Source organism: Cupressus sempervirens, chromosome 2 (genome assembly GCF_028749045.1).
Source record: "Cupressus sempervirens isolate cs-2001-9-10 chromosome 2, ASM2874904v1, whole genome shotgun sequence".
Taxonomy (NCBI): domain Eukaryota; kingdom Viridiplantae; phylum Streptophyta; class Pinopsida; order Cupressales; family Cupressaceae; genus Cupressus; species Cupressus sempervirens.
The window spans coordinates 392,645,157-392,657,773 of NC_143119.1; the positions used below are offsets into that span (position 1 = coordinate 392,645,157).

The window sequence follows — 12,617 nt, forward strand, 5'->3', positions numbered from 1 at the left end:
TTAATTCTTTTCTTTGCTGTATTTTCTGGGCAGATTGTGTAGCAATTTTTGCATCAACGTTTCAGATCACACTCTGTGATCCATCATCAGGATGAGAGAGCTGAAGGAGAAATGTGATCCGAAATGTTGATTTCTCCTTCAGCTCTCTCATCCTGATGATGGATCACAGAGTGTGATCCAAAATGTTGATGCAAAAATTGTTACACAATCTGCCCAGAAAATACAGCAAAGAATTCTAATGGATTGTGGAAAACTAATATCTACAATTAATTTTTTTGTAAATATAACAAACATGTATTTGATTTACTTAAAATGCAGTAGGAGAAAAACAACCACATGTAAAGGGCTCACTCACTTTACTAGTTCAGTCAAGGCACAGATTTTGGAATCACCATTGATTTGGGACGGGATTAACCTAGGGTTTACAAGACTCATTTCACACCCAATAGAGAGAGATGGAGATTATCAAACATGTTTTATCCAATGTGACATCTTTAAATCGACCATTATTGGGGAAAAATATCATACCTGTACACTTGATTATTAGATGTTAGATCTACTGCATCATTGAAGAATAGCCAAGCAAGTGCAACAAACATCCAACATGACATCTATCCATATGAATTTAAGAATCATGGCTTGGACATAAAGATGTAAATCAATAGTAATCTAGGTTGCTGCATCAACTATAATGAACACATCTATTTGATGTATACTGAAGACAGTTAAGTGAAATTAATCAAATAGTCCAAAAATATATAGGCACGACAAATACATCTGTAATATTGAATGCATAGTCAACGATCCAGATGCTAATACACAAGCTCATAAAAATTTAAAATAGATTAAGAGTTACACAAAACATTATCACTAAAACAAGTAACGTAGTAAAACCAAAATTGAACAATAACACAAAATGAAAAACACCTGAGACATTACAAATATATTCTCAAGAAAAATAATGATGCACAACAGCACATTAGAGAAGAAAAACATGGTTCTTGTGAACATTGATTTGAATTTTATCATAATCTAAGAAGCGAAGTGAGATTTTTTTTCTTTGTACCCAACAACAGTACTTCCCATTCACTTGCAAGTGACCAATTTCCAAAAATGATGCCACTTTTTCCAGCTCCATCAAGCTTGTTAACCAAAATAACTTTGTTCGTCCAACAGCTTGAAAATTGTTTGCAGAACTTATCAGCATCAAGATTGTTATTTCTTTTCATCCTGTTTGATGACAAATATCAATGACAATAAGTTAAGGGTATTCTATGGTAGTGCAGCGATTGTTTTTGTAAGTATCCGATCAGCTTAGAAAAAGTAAAACATTATGCTTTAGATGCTGTTTGCCATTTCTTTTATCTCACAGAACTTTTTGTTCTTAATTTAATAGGAATTTCCTAAAATCAGCCTTCTCTTAAAAGAAGAACAAAAGGTTCATACCTTTATCATATCATCAGTAACTATGGGTAATTGTGATGCATATACTCTGTCTCTTGCATTTCTTGCCTATCCATAATACAACCAATGTTTACATTAGTAAACAGTATAGTTGGTGTAGTTTTACATCCATGGATGATATTCAAAGCAAACATTCATTTTCAATGCCAAATCAATACATTGTAAAGAGAAACATAGTAGATCTAAGCTGAGAGAAAACTAATCCGTTGGTCTAGATGCTATGTGCATGTACATGAACTTCCGACTAGTGCACGCAATGTGCATCAGATTAAAATGGTTAAACCATCCAGATAAACTCAACCCCAAATAAAACTTGAGATTTGTCTAATATAAATAAGACTCGTCACATTTTGCCTTGTGCTTGATATTATTCTTCTGTGTTGCAAACAATATTCAGCTAGATTCAAAGCAAGCATCCATGTTCATGGCCACTTTGCTAAATCAAGACACTTCAAAGATGAAGATACATGTAATGTGCAAGTGGACAAACTTAATATAATATGCATCAAATCAAAATGGTTAAATCATGTAAACAAACTTCACCTTCAAATGAAATCTGAAATCAGTGACATAAATAAAATTCATTACACGCTGCTATTTGTCATCAATATTCCTTTGCTTCACTTATTATTTGCATTCAGGTAATGGTATAATACCATCCCAATCCTAAGCAACATAATTACGGGGAAAAAATGGATGCAATCCATGTCTTCTTTTTTCATATAAACAAAAGATGCTGCAATTTTTAACTCTTTAAAATAGTAAAATTGGAGCTACTTACTTCTTGTTCCCAGCCTGTACATGTTGTAACTAGGAAGAGTAAAATTGATTGTACAGAAAGGCCACAGATAATGCCGAGCCAGAGTCCCTAAAAATTACATGAAAGTTTGGCATAAGCAACAAATGAAAATGTGAAAAAGTAATATTTTATTTCTTTATTTGTAAACAAAATCATTTTCCCTGCAGCCCAAAGGGAGTCATGTGCTTTCTCTATTAGGAAAATTCCGAACAAGTCTCTTCCAAGTTTATTACTGGCAATTGCTTTATGTTTTTATATGTTAAAAGATAGCCAAAACAAGCTTGTGATGGAAATTAGCAGTTAGGATTCAGTTGAATAGTCTACAACTATGTAGCGAAGAAAATCTGGATAATTTTAGGAAGTTCACCAAATGCCTAAACTCAGTTAATTCCTAGTCTATGATTAACAATTTCTAGTTTGTGGCATGCCATTCTGAATTAACAATTTTGAAATGAACAAATTTCCTGCCTCAGCTTTACATATGGCTGCTTCATAGCATGCCTTATGATGGAAAACGAGTTATATTCTCATACTGCTGATGGAAATGATATAGCCAGTTGAACATCAGAATAATAATTTCAATAACAGTTCTATTTTCTGGATTAGAATTCATCTGTCAAAAGTCTTACTCCAACAGGTAAGGCAGACTATATTATTTTTCTGAAGTTGTCATCTATTTCTAAACCATTGAAAACATAAATTCAGAGCTTTGTAAATGAAATCACTGGGGAAAGAGTAACTGACCCTGCCACCAATATGCTGCACAAAGGCCAAAAAGAAAGCTATAGGAATGCCAACCATGTAGTATGCCCCAAGATTAACATAAGCACCCACTTTTTGCCTCCCACATCCTCTAGCAATGCCTGAAATCATAAATATTATTTTCGGTCAACCATTTCATCTACAGAAAGAAGAAAGTTTTATCATGATGTCATGGTTTCAAGATGAATATGTTTGTTGTCATTGAACCTGAAAGAATGCATTGGATTCCATCCAAAGATGATGAGGCTGCTAGTAATGGGATCATGCTTGCAATATAATCAATGACCTCCTTTTCATTGCTGTAAGCATAGCCCCAAAAATATCGTATAGAGAATAAAAGACAGACTATCATGATTGCCTCCGTGATTGCAATAAAGAACACTACATACACTGCTAACCGGGCAGCATGTGAGCATCCTGCTCCCAGTTCATTTGAAACTCGTGTACTGCAATGCAAACATTGTGATTTTTTTTTATTGAAAATAGTTTTGATTATATCTTTGATAAGGTTAAGTGATTCACAGTTGACTAGGTAAATGACTAACAGAAGTGGTAGAAGTTTACTATTTATCTGTAAAATGCACTTACCTTACAGCAGCACTAAAACCAAAGGGAATCATGTATGCTAGAGAAGAAGTGTTAAGGCTGCAATGTATCAAAGCTAGCTCAGATAAAAATGAAGCAGATGCAATAAAATACTCTAATTATGATTCATTTAGAATTAATCTTTGTATATAACAGTAAGTCGAATTCTCACATTATACATACATACCAGATTGAAAGAACTGATGTCTCAAGTTTTGGATTGGGCAACCGACCAGACAAGAGAATAAGTATCTCAAAGGACCACCATTGCAAGCTGTTGGCACCAACGAATTAACAAAATAAGTTTAAAAATAAATTTTAATTGTATCTACCATACTGATACAACATTAACAACTAGAATTATAGTATGATAATGAAAATGGATCCTGTTTATTTGACAAAATGTTCATCATGTGCTATAAAATTTGAATATTGGGAAGGGAGAAGATGAATTATATTAACCACATGAATGCTATGAAGTAATGTGTAGATAATCTGGACCATATTTTGTTGCTAAGAGATTAAAGTAGTATACCAGATCATGCATGCAGATGGAATGGCAAGCTTGAAAAAATGTTTAATATCATGCAAAGCCTCCCATGTAAAGGATGTCCACGTCCTCTTGCATGCAGGTGAAATCTTAATATATAGTATCAGAAGTGCCACATTAACCCAGTAGGAAATGCTGTTTGCCAAGGCAGCCCCTTTATATCCTAATCCACTCTTAAATACCAGAACCCAGCACATGGGAACATGGAAACACAAAGCAATTGCAGAGCATAGCATCATGGGAAAGACGATGCTTTGTGACTGGAGAAATCTGACAAGGGGTTGAAGAGCTGCGTAAGCAAACAGACTGGGAATCATCCATCTGGCATATTTCCCTGCTTCAGAGGATATCAAAGGGTCCTGCCCAAATGCAATTAGAATGTTGCCCATGTATGCCCACACCACAGCAAGTGGTAGGCTCACAAAAAAGAGAGCAATAAATGCTCTCTGCACATGAATCCCAACCTGATGGTATTGCTTTGCCCCATAGGCCTGTCCACATAGGGTCTCCAGTGTACTTCCCATTCCCATCTGTACAGACAGAAGGGAAAAACAGTTGGTCTTCCATGTAACATTCATTCATTGCTTTTAAACAAACCTAAATCTTCACTCCTGTCAATACTTAAAAATTCTTCAAAAGGGGTGAACCATAATAACTAGTGAAATAATCTATAAGGTCGATTCAATGTGGCATATATGCAGACCGAACATGTTACATTTTTTTATTAAGTTTCCACAAAATGCTTTTTAAAAATTCATCCAATAAGGAAAAGGTTGACTGCTGTTCGCTTCAAAGGATAAAAAAGAAAAAAAAAACTAGGTTGGATTTATTCATTTTGCCTTGTGGCATGATTACATTCACGAAAGCGGATTAGCAGCCCCAAAACAACTTTTTTTTGAAACCAGATGAGAATCTAAGAGATCTAGTTTGGATTCTGTTTTTCTAAAGCTTGAGAGCTCAGGTTCAAAGGTTCCCTTACAGGATCAAAAGTGGTAACGATATTTTTATCTGCTGAGCAACTCTGTTTGAAAAGAAGGTTAATTTAATAAATTATTTAATAGATACTATTGATTTCTCAAAACATGCAGTAAAAAGTACTCAAAAAAGAAATAGGTTGTATATTCATCCCTTGTGTGCATTCTATCTACAAGAACACCAAAAGCCTACCATATAGTTTGAGTCTGTACTTGGAATCTTATAAACAAAAAGTTTATGCACATAATGTTTTTAATGTCTCATAAATAGTAATTTGGTGTTTTCACCCATTTAACTGGAATTGGAATTGCCCACTTGCAATCATAGACTAATTAATATTTCCAAGCTGGTTGGTCACCCATCTCCTAAGGCCAGTTAACTTGCAACCACATTCCAAAAACCTTTTAGCAATTATTGTGTCCGATGAACTGCTTGATATCTAAGCGACCCGCTTCAGTACTGCATCAATCTGAATATTTACTCGGTTGCAGGACCAAAAAAGATATCAAATATAGGTTGCATGGGATGGTTCATTTATATAACAGAGTAGTTTGATATCTTATGATTCTACGCTTTGCAAGGCCAATTTGCGCGTATAAGATCTGTGGAATAATGTACTCGATGACTCAGTGCAACCAAACATTTAAGGATATCAGTCATCCTGGAAGGGATATAGTCGAGACACAAAGATAATGCTTCAAATTTTATAACCTTTTCTAATGTTTTTTTGCGTTTTGAGAATTTAAGAAGGAAATTAATATCATGAAAGTATTCAAAATTTCAAACTACACACTCTTAAACAAATGCAAACCAAAGTAAAGCAAGGTTTTAAAATTATATCAGCACACTAAGGCCAGAGAAATTTGGTAAGGGAGAAGCGATAGATGCACTAGAGAGAGAAAGCTCCCTTAAACGTCCCACCAACATAACAGATTACCATACGCGAGGCAAACTGTAACAAATTCACTCCCATTCGCAGGCCCTGCTATCCGGCGTTGTTTCTTTATTTCCTTCAATACTACGGCGCCATTATACTTATCTTCATCCTGCTAATCTCCAGTTATAACTGTTCCCTCGGCTACAAGTGGCTCCAGCACATTAATTACTCTCATGCCCATGGCTATGAATTGAATCACACCTTTCCATTGTTGATCGAATTAAAGAAGCACATTTAATTTTATTATAAGCTGGACTGTATGCTTGTTACATAAGAAGATTGAATCGCCTCTGTAGAAGAGAGATGGAAAAAGCGAAAAACAAAAACGACCATTGTTAACACTATTTGAATTCTGTATTGGGAAGGGTATCAAAAGTTTACACAGCCAATTTGTCTGGTTCTGTACCCCATAACTAATACTGTTTCCAATAGAACGCCATGTAAATTCTGATCACGAACCGACAGTTTGAGCTGCCTTATATTTCTCTCTACTGGCATTACCTTTTTATTCTGGCACATATTCTTACCTCTTTTATTCTGGGACATATTCTATGACATCAATAATACAACACTACTTATTGTATGCCAATGGTTTTTAACGTTGATCAGACAATGTAATCATCTAGTATATATATTGTTCTAAATATTTAATTAATAAGTAATTTCAAATATTTTAAATAAAATAAGTTAGACATGGTATTTTCATAAAATACATAGTAATTGAGTAAACTAATTGTATTACCACTGAATGTAAGTAATATGATTTAAAAATAATTATAATAGTAAAAGTATTTCAGTACAAAATAAGTGTCATATCTTTTTCATAAATGAATAGTAATTTGTGGTTGATTGTTGGTTTTAGTTAAATAAAATAAGTTTTTAACAAAAAAATATGTATTAAATAGAGTCAAACAAAATATGAATTAGGCAACTTCAATTATGATAAATTAAAAATCAATTCACACCATTTAAACAATATTTTTGTGAAGTGTGAGCTTGATGGGGGTATGGATCCGATTGATCTTGCTATCTGTAATCGCCTCAATTTTCATCTGCAGGATGGGGTTGCAGCTCATAGGTTTCCTTTTATGTCTAGGCAGCTTCACCATCATAGGAAGGGTCGGGTTAACCGGGATGGGCACTGGACTCCTCCTCCCTGTGGAGTTCTGAAAATTAACACTGATGGTTCTTCCCGTGGGAATCCTGGTCCGGCTGGTATTGGCGGAGTGGCTCGTTGTAGTTCTGGGGATGTTAAATTTTTCTTCTCAGTTCATAAGGGTGATTATACTAACAATCTCATGGAAGCTCAGGCTATTTTATATGCTGTGGAACAGTGTTGCTTGCGGGGATGGAGTAAGATTATCTGTGAGTCTGATTCCCAGGTGGTGGTGAACATGCTTTCTTCGCAAGAGCTTGAGGATGTTAGTTGGCAGCTAGCCACTGTTGTTAAGCATATTCTTTTCTTCTCTTTCTCTTTTCAGTTCATTAGGTTCACGTATATTCCTCGTGAATGGAATAGAACTGCTGATTGTTTAGCCAAATGGGCTTCTAGTCATGATCCGGGTTGGAATATTAGGGATAGGAGGCAACTGTCCTTTGAGATGGTTCAAGAATTTGATGATCTTGTTGCTCAGGATCGAGCTCCTTGTTGAGCTCTCCTTGTTGTATTCCTTTCTCTCTTAATAAATTTTTACCCCTCTTTTTGCTTTCAATATTTTTGTATATTATTTATATTATAAACCTACATATAATTTTTAATATTTTAATAATTCAGTATCCAAGTTGAAACAATACAAATTATAAGATCAATAGTATCCCAAAACCTAATATTATAAATGTGCTCTGTAATAACCTCATTTTTTATTCCCTTTCCCTTATTTCTCATCTTGTTCAAAAGTAGACATGATACATAGAGATGTGCAATGAAATGGGTAAATGATCTCACAATCATTTCTTTTTGAGGTGATAGAGAGATCACACAAGTTGACATCGTTGATTATATTCACTAGTCTTCAAATAATGACGATCTGGAAAATAAAGAAGATTTTGGTAGAATTAGTTATTCTCAAGCATCATATAGGTGATCTATAATTTTTTATTGTCTTTATTAACTTTGGGTGGAGAGGGATAAAATTTCACCACATACCTAAGAGTAATTGTAAAAGTAATTATAAGTATCTCCATCTTAAAAACAGCGTAGATTTTGGAAGAATTCATAATATCAAGCATAATAAAAATCAATAAGATTTTGAGAGAGAAATTTTATTGTTTTTCCATTTGCTTTTAATAAAACTTATCAAAATTCAGTACAAAATGAGAACAATTAGAAGTGAGAAATAAATTAGAAAAAATCAAGCATAAAACCCTTCTCTTAAACATTAATGATAAAAAATATGTGTGCACAATTTTTCTAAAGGGGAGTCTTATTATTCTCAATAGAAGTTTACAACAAGCTTCTTCAAAAGGATAGTCTTAGGACATCCATGAAAAAGGTTGTAAAAGGATTGCATCTTAAAAAGAAAAATGGAGAATTTCTACCTTAGCTCTCTTTTTATGGGGGAACTCCAGGGTTGATGTATATCCTACGGGGCTATGGGGCGTTCAAGCATTAGCTATTTCCAGGGCTGTCCCTTAAGTCACCTTTAAATACCAGAAACCAGTAAATGGGAACTTCGAAACACATTGTAACTGTAGAGCAGAGCATCATGAGGAGGACAATGCTTTGTGATTGGAGGGCTTTTGAAGGAGTTGAGGAGCTGCATAAGCAAATAAGCTTGGAGTCAGCCATCTGACAAATTTACCTAAAGATATTAAATAGTCCTGCCGAAATGCAATAAGAATGTTGTCCATGTATGCCTACACCACAGAAAGCGGTAGCCTCACACCAAAAAGAGCAGAAACTGCACATGAATTGCGATGTGGTGTTGCTTTGGTCCATGCTCCTGCTCAGTGTTTCCAATGCACATCTCATTCCAATCCGTACAGATCGAAGAGAGAGAGTTGATCTTTTGTGCAACACTGCATTATCCTTTCCTGAATATACTTACCGTAGACTTAGACGTTCTTCAGAAAGATGTGAACCATAATAACTGATTATATTATTTTTGGGGTCAATTCATTGTGGTAGGTTTGCAGGATTAAAGACAGAACATTCGTATGAACCTATTCATTTTGCTTTGTAGCGTTATGTTGCATTCATGAAAGCAGATTACCAACCTACAACAATAACTTATGTTCCGATAAAAGTGAGCATGTAAGCCATCAAATTTGAATTTTGTTTTCTAAAACTTAGACCTCAGGTTCAAAGGTACAACACATGATCAAAATCAGGAACGATATTTATATCTGCTGAGCAACTGTAATGGAAAAGAAGTTTAATTCGATGGATCATCTAGTAGGTATTGATAAATTCCTTAGTACCAGCAGTAAAAATTATGGAACACATCGAAATCCTGCCATATGATTTGCTTCTGTACTCGGATCTTCTAATTTTTTTTAAAACAGTGCTCAGGTTCAAAGGTCCAACACAGGATCAAAATCAGTAACGATATTTATATCTGCTGAGCAACTGTATCTGACAAGAAGGTTAATTTAATGAATCGTCAAGAAGGTATTGATAAATGTCTTAGTACTAGCAGCAAAAAAAATATGAAAAACATCAAAAGTCGTGTATGATTTGAATATGTAATTGGATCTTGAAAAAAAAATTAAAGTACATAATGTTTAACATTATGCTCCTTGTTTTGCTGGTCTATCTATTTGCTGCTATTTTAGAGGTGGGTTCCTTTGTTATTGAGGTGGAAAGGGGGTTTGCAGACGTGTGTGGATCTGCAGTCAGGGTGATGCTGTTTATCACAGGATCGTCTTGGACAACTTTGAGTATCCCAAGAGGAAGATTTGGGGAACCTCTCTTCATCTTTTTATTGTAATGTCGTAATAGCGAATTATTAGCTTTGTATTGCTTGGTCTACGTGTTGTTTATACTTCAGTAGCCTTTTGTGGACTCCTGTTCTCCAAGCAGCATTTCTATAGAAGCTCGTTGCTGACTGTGTACCTTTAGTGGTCTTTTGTTGTAAGGACTTGCACATTAGTTTGTGCTGCTGATTTCTTAACAGTCCTATGGCTGTGGCTTTGCAAAGAGTCAGCTCCCTTATTTGGTTGTTGGATTGATAAAAAGTGCCCTAACACTTCATTCTCAAAATATTATTTTAGAAATCAGTTGTCTAATAACCCATGCTTCATAAGTTGTAATTTGCATTTTTCACCCACTCAACAGGATCTCGAATGGCCCCGCAAGCAACCAGACTAAAACCATCCATCAATATTTCCAAACAGTTTGGTCACCCACTTACCCAAATCCCTTGGAACCCATTTCAAAACCTTTAAGCAAGCATTGTCCCAAAAAGTCTTCAAATAGGGATTGTAGGGGACGGCTTATCTGTAAACCAGAGCAAAGGTCAAGACTTTGGAATCATGTACATTAGGACTCGTGCAACTACGCATTTAATGATACCAGTCACCTTGGAAGAAAGAGAGTCCAGAATCTGGGATAATGCTTTAATTTTTCAATTTTTCTAAGATTTTTCCTTGTTGGGAATTTAAGAAGGAAAAGAATCTCAGACAAGTATTCAAACTATCAGCCATAACAACAAAAGAAAACCAAAGCAAAGCGAAGTTTTTAAAATATACCAGCACACTGTAGCCGGAGAAACTTGCGAAGGAACTAGCAATAGATGCACTAGAGAGCGCAAGCTCCCCTAAATGTCCAACCACCATTACAGACATCACGTAAAAGCTGAATTGTAACAAATTCACTGCCATCATAGGCCCTGCTATCCAGCATTGTTTCTTTACTTCCTCCCAAACTAGAGCTTTACTACACTTCCATTCATCCTGCTCATCTCTAAATAAAGCGGTTTCCTCCTTGGCAAGAAGTGGATCCAGCACATTATTCTCGTGCCTAAGGCTATGGACTGAATCACCTCTCTCCATGGATGATCGAATGGAACAACTACAATTCAACCAACTTATAAGCTGGTTTGTATGTTTACAACATATCATTATTGAATTGCCTCTGTAGAAGAGAGATGGAAACAAGAGAAACAAAAACGACCTTCTACTTTGTCATACGGTTTTAAAATTCTTTATTTGCAAGGGAATCAAAACTAATCACAGACATTGTCTGTTTCTGTGTCACGCAGTTCAGTTTTCAACAGGCCGCCATGTAAATTATGGTCATGAAACAATAGTTGGGCACTTATAATACTCTTAAAATTCATCAACTTGAGGTTTTCTTGGACTTTCTCCTTGCTAATAACCATTTTTAAATTTAAGTACGAATTCGGACATTAATTAAAAAAACTCCACAGATTGACATATACCAATAGCTTTTAATCTTCATCAGTCAATCTAATCATAAAATAGATAATATGTTTCTCGAATGGCTACCGTATTTTTTTATAAACGCATATAAGAAGTTTTAAATAGAATAAGTTAAGATGTCATATATTATATGAATTACATTATAATTAAGTAAATTAATTATGCAAAACAGGTATCTTTTCTAAATTTTCAGCTTTCCTATCAACGATGGAGAGCATAGCATATAGTTTATGAATTACATTATAATTAAGTAAATTGCTAAAGAGGTATCTTTTTTAAACTTTCATTTTCCTATCAATTTTAATGGAGAGCATAGCACACACTGCAAGATGATTCAAATAATATTATTTATTAACGGTCATCATTCCACTAAATTATTTGCTAATTTTTATTTTTATTAAAAGGATATAATAAATTTTAAATAAGATAAGTCACATATTATATTGTAATGAATTATAATATAATTAAATAGTTAAATCATGCAAAAGAGGTACCGTTGTTGAAGATTCCTCTTTCTCATCAATGGTGGAGAGCATAGGACAAACTATGCAAGATGATATAAATAATAAGAACTGTTGATTAATGGTCATCATCCTATTAATGCTGACTTTGCTCTCTAATTAACTTTTTTTTTCTTTTTCTTTTTCCGATCTTTATAAATATATGGGATATGTTTTATTGTAATGATGTAGTTTATATGGTAATATCTAAATTCATCGTCTTGACTTTTTTTACCTCTCTTGTGCATGCCATTTTATGGGAGGGAAGAGATGGAAAGGAAGTTTAAAAAAAATCGATTTAAGACTTTATGGACAAGTTGTATAATATTAGGAAAGATGATTGGACTACTTAGAAAAAATATAAACCTCCAATTGCTCATCATTCTACAAAATGGCAACCTACTAGGCCCTAGAGAGCTTGAAAGTCTAGCAGTAGACATCAGGAGCTTCTTATCAGTAAAGCCTCTGCTTATTCTTTTGGATTAGGCAAGACCAACAACCACTAATCTTATATGTTATGTGAAATCTCTCATGAGAGGAATGGATGGGCATGAGAGGAATGGATGGGTGATGTATTTGACATAGGGATTTCACGGGCCAAGTCTGAGGATAGATGTTGCATATCATCTATATTGTGATGCGGTTTACCAATGCAAAGCACTT

At 34.6% G+C, this 12,617-nt stretch overlaps 1 protein-coding gene across 4 annotated transcripts; it reads right to left on the bottom strand.

The window, feature by feature from the left end:
• Positions 1–917: 917 nt before the first annotated feature.
• LOC149572783 (protein DETOXIFICATION 16-like) lies at positions 918–11,079 on the bottom strand. 4 transcript variants are annotated; one of them, XM_089813854.1, is made up of 9 exons: positions 6,454–6,638; positions 4,146–4,690; positions 3,798–3,884; positions 3,614–3,670; positions 3,233–3,471; positions 3,008–3,126; positions 2,246–2,332; positions 1,447–1,512; positions 918–1,230 (listed from the first exon to the last, which is right to left on the bottom strand). In XM_089813854.1, the coding sequence occupies exons 1-9, from the start codon at positions 6,616–6,618 to the stop codon at positions 1,216–1,218; spliced, it is 1,380 nt and encodes a 459-aa protein (XP_089669980.1). In that variant the 5' UTR covers positions 6,619–6,638; the 3' UTR covers positions 918–1,215. The 4 variants fall into 4 exon arrangements, with proteins under 4 accessions (XP_089669980.1, XP_089669982.1, XP_089669983.1 ...); XM_089813856.1 differs by having other exon boundaries at positions 6,073–6,550; XM_089813857.1 differs by lacking the exons at positions 918–1,230; positions 6,454–6,638 and adding an exon at positions 10,762–11,079 and having other exon boundaries at positions 1,441–1,512.
• Between the last annotated feature and the right edge of the window lie 1,538 nt (positions 11,080–12,617).